Source organism: Heteronotia binoei, chromosome 1, assembly GCF_032191835.1.
Source record: "Heteronotia binoei isolate CCM8104 ecotype False Entrance Well chromosome 1, APGP_CSIRO_Hbin_v1, whole genome shotgun sequence".
Classification (NCBI taxonomy): Eukaryota; Metazoa; Chordata; class Lepidosauria; order Squamata; family Gekkonidae; genus Heteronotia; species Heteronotia binoei.
The window spans coordinates 138,078,423-138,091,538 of NC_083223.1; the positions used below are offsets into that span (position 1 = coordinate 138,078,423).

The following is a 13,116-nucleotide window of genomic DNA, read 5'->3' on the forward strand; positions in this document are numbered from 1 at the left end:
AAACCTGAACAACAACAACAAAAAACTTTCAACGTGAAATCACACAGCAGGAACAGGCAAAGACCGTAAGGCATTCTTACAATTTCTAATCTCCATCAAGGACTTGGGGAGGGGAGTTCTGGGTTTTTGTTTTTAAATTCCGCATGTGTGCGTATGGAATGATCAGCAGAGCTTTTTGTTTATTCAACTCCATCTAGTGTTTTCGCACTGTGGGTCACCCCCCCCCCCCTTGGTGGGAGGGTTGCCTTTTGCTCCTCTCTCCCTCCCGTTTGTTTTGCCCCCTTTCTAGACTGGGGGAGGTTTAATTGATTCTCCCCCACCCCCTTGCAATGTTGCAATGATCATGGCTGCGCAAGTAGCAGCGGCTCCGACGGGTGCGAACAAGAACAAGGCTAAAACCCCGAGTTTGCCGGGCAACTTAAGCCAGGATCTCAACTCTGGGGGTCCCGTAGCTGGGACCGTAAGAGCTGCTGGATCGGGGGTTGGAGATGGGACTAACAGCAGCGGCTTGAATAATGTAGATCACCATCTCCACCACCACCATAATGAACTGAACATGGCCAATAATGCAACTTCTGCCGCCGCCACCACCGGTAATAATAACAACAACGCTAGCAGCAGCGGCGGCTCTTCGTCGGTATCGGCTCTCAAAGAACCTGGAAGCTCCACGGGCTTGTCTTTCTCCTCTTCTACCCCGACTATGGAGACAGGGCTGCACCCCAACCACAAGTTGAAAAGCGTTGGAGGCGATCACCCTGCCGCCGCACCTCCCCACCACCCCCATGCCCAGCACCAGTACCCAGCTCTCCTCCATGCCCAGCTCCCCCATGCTCACCACCACCACCACCACCACCACCACCACGCACTTCAACAACAACAACAACAGCTAAATCAATTCCAGCAACAGCCGCCGCCTCAGCACCATCCGATGCAGAATAACAACAACGGCGGCGGCAGCAGCAGCAGCAACAACAACGGCGGTGGCGGCGCTGCTCAGCCCAGCAGCGCAGACATGGAGCAGCAACATGGAGGAAAAGACGCTGGTTTAGGGGGACAGGCCGAGCCCCAAAGCCAACCGCAGCCTCAGCCCCTACTGAATAAAGGCGGGGACGAGGAAGAGGCGACGCCGCCGCCACCGGCGGACAAAATGGGCGAGCAGCACCTTAGCAGCCGCTACGACCACTCCAGCTTGGGACCTTTGGGCGGGCAGCAGCAGCCGCCACCTCAGGGAGCGGGCAGCGGCGGAGGCACTGGCGGTGGAGGAGGAGGTGGCAGTGGCGGCCCCTCAGCGGTGGGTGTCTCGGAGTTTAATAGCTATTACGGCAACGCTGGCAGCAGCGGCGGAGGCACCTCCTCAGCGAGCCGGGCCGGGCCTTGCTTTGATCAACATGGCGGACAACAAAGCCCCGGGATGGGGCTAATGCACCCCGCGGCGGCCCCCAACAGCATGGACCCCCTGCCCAACTCCCACGAAGGCTACGCCAACAGTCAGTACAACCACTATCAGAGCGCTTACGGCCGGCCTGGCAGCGGCAGCAGCGCGGGAGGAGGAGCGGGAGTCGTGGCGGCGGCTGCTGCTGCTGCAGCAGCAGCGGGAGGAGGAGGTGGTGGCGGCTATGGGGGCTCATCTTCTGCCTTCGGGGTTCTGAGCTCCCCCAGACAGCAGCACCAGCAAGGCATGATGCTGGGCCCCGGCGGAGGGGCCAGCTTGGGCAAGCCGTCGGGGGTTGCGGGCTTCCAAAGGTTCTCCGGGCAAAACCAGCACCCGTCTGGGGCCACCCCAACCTTGAACCAGCTGCTCACGTCCCCCAGCCCCATGATGAGGAGCTATGGCACCGGCTACCCTGATTATACCAACCCTAGTGCTGCCCCTTCACAACAGCAGGCTCCGGGAGTAGCTGCAGCCGCCGCTCCAGGAAGCCAGCAGGCAGCAGCGGGCATGGGCAAGGACATGGGTTCCCAGTATGGAGCTGCAAACCCAGCCTGGGTAGCAGCAGCTGCACAACAAAGAAATCATCCAGCTATGAGCCCTGGAAACACTGGACAGACCATCAGCAGGAGCCAGGTAACAATAAGAACCCCAAAGAGCAAGCAGTGTGTTGTTTTGCTTATGTTTGTCTGTGTCCTCTACAAGCCTGACTTACTTTCTCATTTACTTTTCTCCTACTCCATCTCAACTCCTTGCTGCCTCTCTAGCTGGGCTGGATAATGCACAGTGTCTGACTCTGATTAGGTTAGAAAGACATCTTAGGGCTTTCCAGCTGAAAATAAGATCATTTAGTTACACAGTTGAACAATACACGACTCCCACCCCACCCCATGCTCCTACCCTAGACTTATTAGAAATCCGAACACACAAGGCCCTGAGGAAAACCACTTCGGAGAGTAGGAAAGGGAGGAACCAATGTCATGTAGCCAGCGGAGCCTGCGAAATACCACTATCTTTGGCTTCCTGATCTGATTTATTTCTTTTAGTAAGGAAATAGGCCTCTTAGCTTGTTGGCAAATTGTGTTGCTTGGTTAAAATTGTCTGCTGAATCAACCCAGCAAAACCAGTGCAAGTGTCTAGGTTTGTGCCATCGTCATAAAAGGTTTACATTGTAGTTGTTCTGAGGGCTGTTTCTCCAGTTGTCAGCATGCCTAAAACCAGTTATTAAAAGCATATGAAAAATTATAAATGGGTTTTTCTTTCTTTAATGCACAAAAAACTTCATGCTTCATCAGAGGGGAGCTCATTTTCCTCCCCTAAACGAAGCATTCCTAAGTAATGTAAGAGCTCAACAGTCAGCGGTTGTTGGTTTTTTGTTTGCAACAATACATAGTTTCCAATTAGTTATATCTAGTGAAATTGATAGATCAGAAAGTATCGGATCATAATTGAGTCCAGTTTACGTAACCTGCCTTTTTGCCACCTTCCACTCAGCATTCTTGATATTTCTTGCTCTGCAGTTTGAGCCTAAAAAGTGACTTGATCTCCTTTGCAAGGTTTGGAATTTGAATTGTGGAGGTAAACTGGCTGTAATAGTCTCCAGACAGCTGCCTCTGAGTTGACATCTAATCTGCCATCTGATTGGCTCCTCTCTCACCATTGGGCATTTAGCATTGCTGATGTAAATAGAATTGCTGAGCAGTACAGTCACAAAAATTCTTGCCACAAATAATAACTGAGCAGTTTTGCTCACAGATGCAAGGTTACACATTCTTAGAAGAAGCTGAAATAATTGGCAGTTGTATTCAGATAGCTGAAGTTAAGAGGGCTTCAGCAGAACAATGACCACTACATTAAAATGCCATTAAAAAAAAATTAAGTGATCATTGTATTTTCTCTGGCTTTTAAATTTGTTTGTAGCTTTCTTCTCAAATGGAAAGGTTTTTTTAAATTTTTTTTGATGGCTTGGTTAAATGTTTTTAATTAAGTAATATATGTTTGTATCATTTTATCTTTTTACAAGCATAATCGTAGCATAATTGTGAAAGTATATGCCAGAGTTATAAACTCTGAGTCTGTACAATGGAACTCTGCTTTCATATCCTGCATAGAATATACTTTACTTATTTTAGTACTAGATGTATTCAGTACTATTAGCCTTATTTGTGTATTTGTTAGCTATTCTGTGTGTGCTCCCCACATATATATTTAAGGTATATTGTACCTTACATAAAGGAACGATATAAATTTAATGTGATTGAAGGGCTCTTTGTTTAACATTACTTTTATAAATCCAGAAAGCCATGTATTTTTTTTTAAATCTGTTACGCATTTATATATTAAAGATCAGAAACAGCAGGCATCATGCTTCGTTTAATTCTGTTATAAAATACAAAATACAAGCTTATACTTTGATTTATAGGGATGTGAATTATGCTAAAAAGGGGTAATAATGCATTTAAGTGTTTATTGGGGACCCTTTTCTTCTTTACAAAGATGATGTTATGAATTGCTAAATCTTAAATGTCTTTCAGGAACAGGGCTAATGAAAATAAATTCCAATCTACACTCCTTGGAGACTTCAAAAAGCTTGATTTTGAAGATGTTTTTAAAAGATTGTGTCCTAGAGATGGTGCCTGCTGTAGTGAGCAATGGGTTACATGAACAAATAATATGGATCATGGTTAGACTGAAAAAAATATTTTGTATTGTTTACAGACCACTGCTCTAATATTTTAGTCTCTCTAGCTTTTTTCTTTTCTTTAAGGGGAAAGAATTCAGTGTTAATCTTTTTTTACTTTTTTGAGATAAAAGGGGTAGTAGTAGTAGAAACTATTAGGTAATGAAGATGTGTATGTATGATCTTCCATCATTAATTTTGAAATCTTTGCTTTATTTCCTTTGTTTAAAACAATGGACTATTTCACACATATATCTTCAACATGGGGGAAAGACATAGTAAGCAGGATTTTGCATATATGTTACATTGCTATTTCTTCATGGTAATAATTGCTACATGTATTTCATTTTTATTGGCATAAGAACAAATTCATTATTGTCTCATCATGACCCTTAGAAGCAGTGTTGTTGTTTTTTTTAATAAAATACTTAGTGGTTCTTATTCTGGGCGTAGTAGCAATTTTTTCTTAGGTGCCATGATACATAACATGTCATTTATAAAATGTATTTAGCAATAGTCTAATCTTTGATACTTCATATAGTATTTGTAACGAACACACTTAATCAGTTAGTCTTTTTATTCTTTTTTATTACAATTTTACATTTGAACAACTGATCAATACACTTTCGAAGTGCTATTTCTTGGAAAACAACCAGAGTAATATTGGAGCAGAAAACAATTTCTGTTTAATAACTAGTTATTTCCTTACAGAAAAATATATTTAATATTGCAGTCATATTTTAGCTTCTACATCCCTGTTGGTAGAAGAACTGAACATTTAAAATATGTAGGACAGAATATTTACCACCACATGCGAGTATTTTGAGTCTGATACTTAGCCAAATATGTATATGTTGTAGCTATTTATAAATGCATGTGTATGTGCATGTTAATGTATTTGTACAGATGTGCACAACATAATTGGTGATTCTGGTTATAACTGCTTTCACCTTCCCTAAAATATAAAAGAAAAGATAGAATGCAATAGATTAGCTGGAAGCTTGATGGTATTATTACCTATTGGTGCCTGCTTTTTAGTATGGAGAAAGATGAATTCCACCATCGGAATATTTTATATCATTCACTTTATACAGCAAATTTAAATGTAAATAAAAATTGGTTATTTCTTTGTATATTGTAAAAGGATTTCCTGTTGCATAAAAATGGAAGAAACATAAATAAAACCCAGACCAACTGAATATTCTTCATTTTTGCGGCATTAATACAGTTGCAGAAAAGGTCTGTGATGGTGCAATTAGGTGGGAGACATCAGTCATTATTTTATTATTTACCACTTTTGTGATTGCATAGTGTGAACATTTGGAGTCACATGGTTAAGTTTTTCATTTACATTCTGAGTCACATTCTGGGAATGTAATGCATGTTAGAATATATGGATAAATAATATAAAATAATGCATTAAGTATTTTTATGGAATATATAGTTCTGCTAAATATTGAACAATTATTAGAAAAATCAGTTAAGCACTGATTTTAAAAAATACATGGTTCTTGCTGTGAGGATTGCGTCTCTAGTGTTAGATTTTACTTTTGCAACTGTTTTTGTCAGCTGTATCCCATTTTGTCTGAGTATTGTCTTAAGTAAAAGAGTACAGGACCAGCACCAGTATCTGGGGACTTTCTGATGAATGCCAGTCTGGTGGCTGTAGATTCTCAGTTTAGACAAAAAAAACTTCTTTTCTGCTATCTCTTTAAAAGTACAATTCTTCTTATTCTTCATCTGGAAATATATTGTAAAGGAGAGGTATAAAGAATTATTAGTATCTGTCCTTGTACTTATGTTATTAACACTGGGTGGGATCAGTGTTCATTACTAGTTTCTATGATAGTAAGATGATGGAATATTGCATTTTCAGTAAGAATGTGTATGTATGTAAGAGTGATGCATACAACAATAGTGGTAAATTGATTCCTTTTATATAGGACTTCTGCTTTCTTCTATGTTGGAGGAAGACTGCATATTGTGCTTATTTTCCCTCAGAAAAAGTATAAAATTAAAGACGTATTTGGTTTGCTTAATGTAATAGATATACCCATTCATTACAGGCATAACTGCTGCATTAAAAATATAGGCCTTGATCCTTGGGTCCTTGTGGACTGAAGAGGATGCATACAAGTGCTCAAGAATCTTCCTCTTTCAATATATAATCAAATGCTATTCAAGAGAATAAGATGCCTCACCTGTATCCTGCGAGCAGGTTACAATGGATTCCATCTATTTCTAGTGTGTGCATGATACAAGGAGTCATACACACAACCATGATCTGGGTACAGTTTTTGTTTTCCCTTATATTACTTTGTGCATGTACAGAATTAGATCCAGCAGGATAATCTATACACAAAAGCCTGTTTCATGAATGGATTGCTTATTGGAATTCCATAATATGGGTCACTCCGATCCCATAATTGTGCTTCAGACCTTTGTGTGTGTGTTTCTTATTGCTGAGACTGAAAAATAATTTTGCATTTTTAGTGCAAACCATTAATTCATTTTGGGGGGCAGGGGATCAGATTTCTGGGCGCTATCATCAAAAGTTAAGTTCCTGGATTATCAGACACATGGGATTCTTTTTAGCCATGTTCATTGTGCTTACTAAGTATATTAAGTCCGGTAGGATTTACCTGAAATGTTCATCATCAGCAAGTCATGTAGCAGAATTATATGTATTTTGTTTCATGTAATTGTTCTCAGCTTGTTAAAACATCAATACTGTGTAACATTTCAGTACCATTTAAAAATGTGCCACTAATAGGAGGCACTAAAGATTCTCTGTGGATATGTAAAGCAGTGCTACCTCACTTGCTGTTCCTGCTCAAGGCTGAAGAATTTCAGATCCCAATAGCATTTATATGTGGTAGGCTTAACCCATTGGAATAAATTTCAACATTGTGATCATTACAATATTTGATAAATCTGAATTTTCTACTTTTGGGCTATTTTCTTAGCACAAAAATCCTTTTTAAAAAAACAGGGTGGGGAAGGGACTGGAATTAATTCAGGTTTACTTCGTTAGTATGCCTTAGTGATTTTAAAATTTGATTCTAAAACTAAGAAATAATTTGGGCTCCAAGGAGTTAGGTGCATGTCTTGTATTGCCCAGGTCTTTTTATTAGGAATGAATATTTGGATTTCTTTCAGTCATGAAAATCTATATAAGTCATTTATTAATGCAGTTGTAAGCAAGGTTACCTGGATAACAAAAATACTGTTTAATTACTAAACGGAGAGATTTTGCTGGAACTGTGTATTTATGGAATTTATTCCTGTTTGGACGTCAACAATTAAAAGGCCTCTTTTACACATTTCAGCCCAATCCAGTGCTCCGTTTCCCATGACTGTCACAGGAGAGCTGTTGTTCTTTATTCCTGTGACTGAAATAATGACATAGAATTCATGCAGTACTCTATTGAAAGATGGGAATGGATATACTAAACTGTTTGCAATTTGCTAAAAACTTTCGTTTGCCAGCCCATAAGACCTCTGGATGGGCTGTACTATTCAGACATATTGTCTGTATGTTTAGATAATCACCTCAAATATTATATAATTCTACTTCAGAGTTAGGTATTTTATTATACTTAGATTACACCCTAATTGATACCTGTGAAATGGGGTCAGAATGCAAATGTGGTTTAGATAAGATTCCACAGGCTACTTTAATGTAGGGAACTGTTTAAGATTGTTACAGAATAGAATTAAGTTTAAGACCAAACAGTGCCATTTTAGGAGATAACTTCTTGGGTGTCAGAACTTTGATTTGACCCCTAGAGTATATATGAACAAATAAACAAGCAACCACAGTTGACTGTCCTGATTCTGCTCTATCTTAATCACTGTTTAAAAAAGCATTCAGTTTGCGTTTGCTTTCTTGGATTGGATGAAGATTATAGCACTTAGTTTATGTTTATGCTTTGATATGTGGCACTTTTTTTGGAAGAATAAGGTTGACTTGCACAATTCTCATTCATGGCAGTGATTCGAGTTGCATTTGCTTAATGTGGGACTGTTATCTGTCAATATGAATTTGTCATTTTTAGTTTATGCAAACTGACAAAAAGTTGGTAAAATGAATAAAATTTTAATGTTTAAATGCATGCTTAATAAAACATTTAGTATACTGGTAAAATAGAGTTAACAATAAAAACAGGTATTCAGCAGTATAAAGATATTCTTTGTATATTGTGACATGATAATTGGTGTTTTAACAGTTTATAATAATAAAGGGGTAATGGTTTCAGTCACATCAGCTACTGTAATTAACAGTCAAAAAGGGGAAATTGTTTATAACTAATACTTTTTATGTAGCTGTGAAAAAATGGAGAAATAAGTAGAGAATAAAGACTTTAAGGTTTCAAAAAAAAGGAAATTTTAAAAACCTATACATTTATACATAGTCTATTTTCATTCTTGCAAGATGTTACATTGTAGCATGGTTTTACTTATTTTAGTAGCCCAGTACATTTATACTCCCTTTCTTTATTCTTTCAACATTTAAATATTTTATTTAATTAAAGTCTGTTTGGACTCTGCTGGTTTCTATGTTTTAATTGTTCTGTTAAGCAAACAACTGAATCCACTGGATATAGGCTTGTTACCTTATGCATTCCCCCTTTCTCTTTAATCGCTGTACTAGTTATTGAAAATGCTTAGTCAGTACATAATTTAAAGCCACTATATGAAAAGATTAAGGCTGTTGCACATTTTAAGGACTAGTAAAATGGGCATTGTAGGAACTTGTACTCTTTTATTTCCTTTGGTTGATTGCTTTCCTCTTAATAATGACTAGAGTCAGGGTTGCTGAGAATTACACAGAAGGGCTGTAGACACAAGACTGTAGATACAAGGCCACATATCAGTCTTTTTCTCAACTTTTTGTTTGTTTCTGAACTACCATTTTCCCTTATGTGTGAGTATTACAATATTTTCTTCTACAGTTAATAGATGCTTCTTTTTGTGTTACCTCCACGCAGCCTGCTTTGTTTGACTTTTGTGCTACTGTGGTAGCACATTAAGATCAGGGATTTGTTTTTTAATAATCAGTGTTCTGATAATTAATTCATTGTAAAGTGAAACTATTGAAGAACTGCTTCTTGTACAGTTACTTAAACCCCAGTCCCATTGATCTTAGTGACAAGTATCTCTCCAAAAGAATACACTGACACACACAATTGTTTCTGTTTAAGCAGGTATCTTCTCTGTAAATATTTTGTTTACAGTTCAGAAAAAATGAAAACAATCTGTGAAAGAATTTTCAGTGAAAATGTTGTGTTACTGCATTGCTAGTTTGATTTTCTTATTCTGGTTCCAAGTTCAGTGTTTGTGCTAGTGCTGCCATCACTTGCCTGCTTAGACAAGTAAATCTTTAGCCATTTTTACAAGTTAAGGCATTATTTACTCTTGCCTTTTCACACAGGTGAAATGATTTCATAATAATTACTTATTGCAGCTAGAGCTTGTAAGACAGTCTATCTGCTAATCTAAAACACAATTTAGCCTTCTGTAATGAAGGCAATCTTGAAGTATCATGTAAAAGAGTGAAAGGACCAATTGATGCTGTAGTATTTCCACAGATATAGAAATTCTGTTTATCTGAATTTAAGATTGATCTGACTTTGGCATTGAAAGGTCATATTATCAGTTGTATGGATTGTATGTATGAGTCAGTGGACTGTTGAGAATTCTTGGATATGTAAAGGAAAATTCTTGGGTATATAAAGGGAATTGTTCTCAATTGAGATGTTTAATGCAATAATCTATGTATGCTCAATTTTTCAGGGGAAAATAGCATTTACAGTCTGTTTCCATTTCTCCATGTCAGACAGGCTTTTATGCTAAATTCCAAAATGGCTTTTACACTACTGTTTATTAGAATCTGTCAGAAAAATCTGGAATCTAGAGTACAACTAAAATCCTTTGAAAGAGTTGCCTTCCATAAATAGAGTTTGGATAATGTAGTTGGGACTTTATTCTTATCGGGAGGCATCCTGTTGAATCTGTCTCACTGTACTGCAAAATGTGAACTGAGTCCACTATATGTAACCTTCTTAACTCATGACCCAATAAAATAAGCTTGGATACAACTACTAGCCAGTGATGGTGACCTGCCAGAACTCAGTAAATTTTCTATTTTTGTTAGTTGCCAGGTGCTGAAGAATCAAGGGATTGCTAAACACCTGGGTAACCAGAGTACATGGCTAGCAGATCACATCCAATTTGGTGGGTTCCAAATTGTGCACAGCTCTTGCAGTAAGCACCATTAGAAGAAGAAGAGATTGGATTTATACCTGCACTTCATTTGGAGTTTTAGAGCAGTCTACCATTTTCTTTCCCTTCCCCTCCCCACAACAGACACTCTGGCTGGGTACAGACAGGCAGCTTCGGGTGCACTGGAGGCGCCCCAAACTGGAGCAGACAAAGAAAGATCAGATGCTCTGTACAAGACGCCTGTATTTTGTACAAGGGGCATTTTAGTGTAGTCAGACAGTTGTTGTGCACCATCCCTTAAGTGTGGTTTGAGTTTCTTTTGTTCCTTACATTTTTTTAGTGGCTATGTGCTCATGTGCTTAGGGCAGTTTTTTAAAAAAAATACTGGTGGGTGCCTAGAGGATTGGTGGGTTCACATCGCCAATCCACATCGTTTGCACTCTCCAGCATTCAGATGCCAAGAAAGGTGGATGGTGTGCGATGAAAGAATTTGCTACCACTTCCTAAGTGGTAGTTTTTTGAGCCACCTCAAAGTTGCTGGAGGACACGGTGAGTACAGGAGCCAGATGGGAGGCAGATGTGTATGTCTGGACTTGATTTTTTAATCCGTCTGCAAGCCATCCCTGCCGTGGCTTAAACTGCTGGTCTGGACCCAGCCACTGTGAGGTAGGTGGAGTTGTGAGAGCTCTTTCTAGAACTGCTCTTGAGAGAACAGCTCTGAGAGAACCTGTGAGTGACCCAAAGTCACACCAGCAGCTGCTGGTGGAGGAGTAGGGAATCAAACCCAGTTCTTCTTGATTAGAGTCTGAGCTCTTAACCAATACACCAAACTGGCTTAGTTTAGAACTGGATTCTCATATAGCTTTATTATGAGATGGATTTTCTTCCATTTCAATTTTTCTGATTCTGACACTAGGATTGCACTTTGGGGTTGGATACACTGAGATTTTCCCATGTGATACATGGGTGTGCAGAAAACATTTAACTACTATGAATAGTTATTAAATACTTTGAAAGAGGAAAAGACTGGCTGAGGCCTCATTTTTCATCCAAAGTGTTATAATCTAATGATGAGCATGTGCTAGTCTATTTGTGTTGTAATAATGTCCCACAGTTCTTGGATAATGACAGTATGCTAGGATGGGGTGCTCATATAACATTGACGTGGTCACTTCCAACGCCTAAATTTGTGATCCTGATAAAAGCAAGAGTTCATTCTTGGTGACAAGTGACCCATTATTCCATATAAAAGAAGCTGAAGAGATTGTCAGGCTTTATTTATAACTGAGGTGGTAAGGCAACATCTTGCAAAGAAGTAATTAATATCTCTTTAATTTTGAAATGGAATATGGGGGGTTTGTTGTGGTCAGCAAATAAGAAGTTTGTTCACTTTATTTGCTATGTTTTAATGACGTGTGTAGTCCATGCGTAAAAATTTCTATTGGAAATGTTTTTTGTCCTAAACATTTACTTCTTTGGAAGTCAAGAAAGCACTTGAAATGAATGCAAGTGGGTGGTTGGGATCTGTGCTGGATAAATATTTTAAGAATTCCTGTGCAGCACTGAATAGTGCAACAAAAAATATTAGTGTAGATGGAGCTGATTTTATTTCTGTAGTAAATGAAAAGCAATTGATTTCAGTGGCACAAAACCAGTTTCAGTCAGGGTGACATTTGCAATGATGTTCATAGTTAAATGCTATTTAGATCCCTCAGTTTGCAGGAAGTTTTTAAACTTCAGAAATGACCAGCCTCCACTAACATAACGGCAGTGTTTCTGTTTTTCTCTGGGCTCAGTTACGCCGCATGGTGGGGGGAATCTTGGAGTTGATTCAAAATGTGGTATGCATTAGAGTCTGCAAAAGTTTCTCACATGAAGCGGAGTGGTTTGCTTCCATGGCATCACATGATCAAAATATTTTTACCTTTGGTGCTGCCAGAAGCTATCTATTGCTTTTCAACAATCTCAGTTGTTGGGCATCATGCCAAGATGTTTAAGACAGCCCCTTACGTGAGCCGTTCCATTCTTAACCTCCTTGACTGAAGTGCCGTGACCTTCACATATGTAGATTAGCCATGTGCTCTGTGAATTGAAACTTGCTGCCTCAGGAAGAAAGGGTTTTTCTTTTTTATTCCTGAGGGAATTTGACAGCCATTCATCCCTGACCTGGGCAGAGGTAATGCAAGGAAATTGGATTCAAATGGAATGCATATATAGATAACACACAGGCAGCATACATGGACAAGTAGCTCTCTTGCCTGGCAGAGGAAAGAATAATTCACTAAGATAAGCTGCTGATTTGGATGCTGTGAAAAAGAAGAGTAGGGAGAGAAGTTTTGGAGGATATTTTGTTTATTTGGAGTAATAATTTCTGGCTGTTTGTTCAGTTGTGAGTTTACCAGGGACTTCGCAATAATATGAAGCTTAGCTTTTGTTCCTTTAATATGGCTATGTTGACCCTCAGAAAGTTAAGCATATTGTGACTTTTACAGTACCCCCCACCTTCATTTTTAAAGGTACACATTTTAAGGAGAGGGTCAGTTCACAGAATCACTCTGTGAATTCGACAGATTTTTCTATATAAAAGGGAACAAAATTAAATTAATTCATACCGCGTGATTGGGTGCAAATGAAATTCCCTGTTAATCAGCTGTAGCTGTTGCTAGAACACAGATTTCTGGGGTTTTTTTGGCTGACTGCAGCAAAACATTAGTGCAGTATGCAAATATATAGAAAATATTTTGGAGTAAACTTCTGCGTTTTGTATTATCACCAATGCATT

At 39.2% G+C, this 13,116-nt stretch overlaps 1 protein-coding gene across 10 annotated transcripts in view; it reads left to right on the forward strand.

Moving 5' to 3' along the window:
* Nucleotides 1-273: 273 nt before the first annotated feature.
* Nucleotides 274-13,116, forward strand: part of ARID1B (AT-rich interaction domain 1B) — a 670,312-nt gene continuing 657,469 nt past the window's right edge. For all 10 annotated transcript variants that reach the window (XM_060241209.1, XM_060241219.1, XM_060241263.1 and 7 more), the window contains exon 1: nt 274-2,065. In XM_060241209.1, the coding sequence (XP_060097192.1) occupies nt 338-2,065 (1,728 nt within the window). In that variant the 5' untranslated portion in view covers nt 274-337. The remainder of the gene's footprint in view (nt 2,066-13,116) is intronic.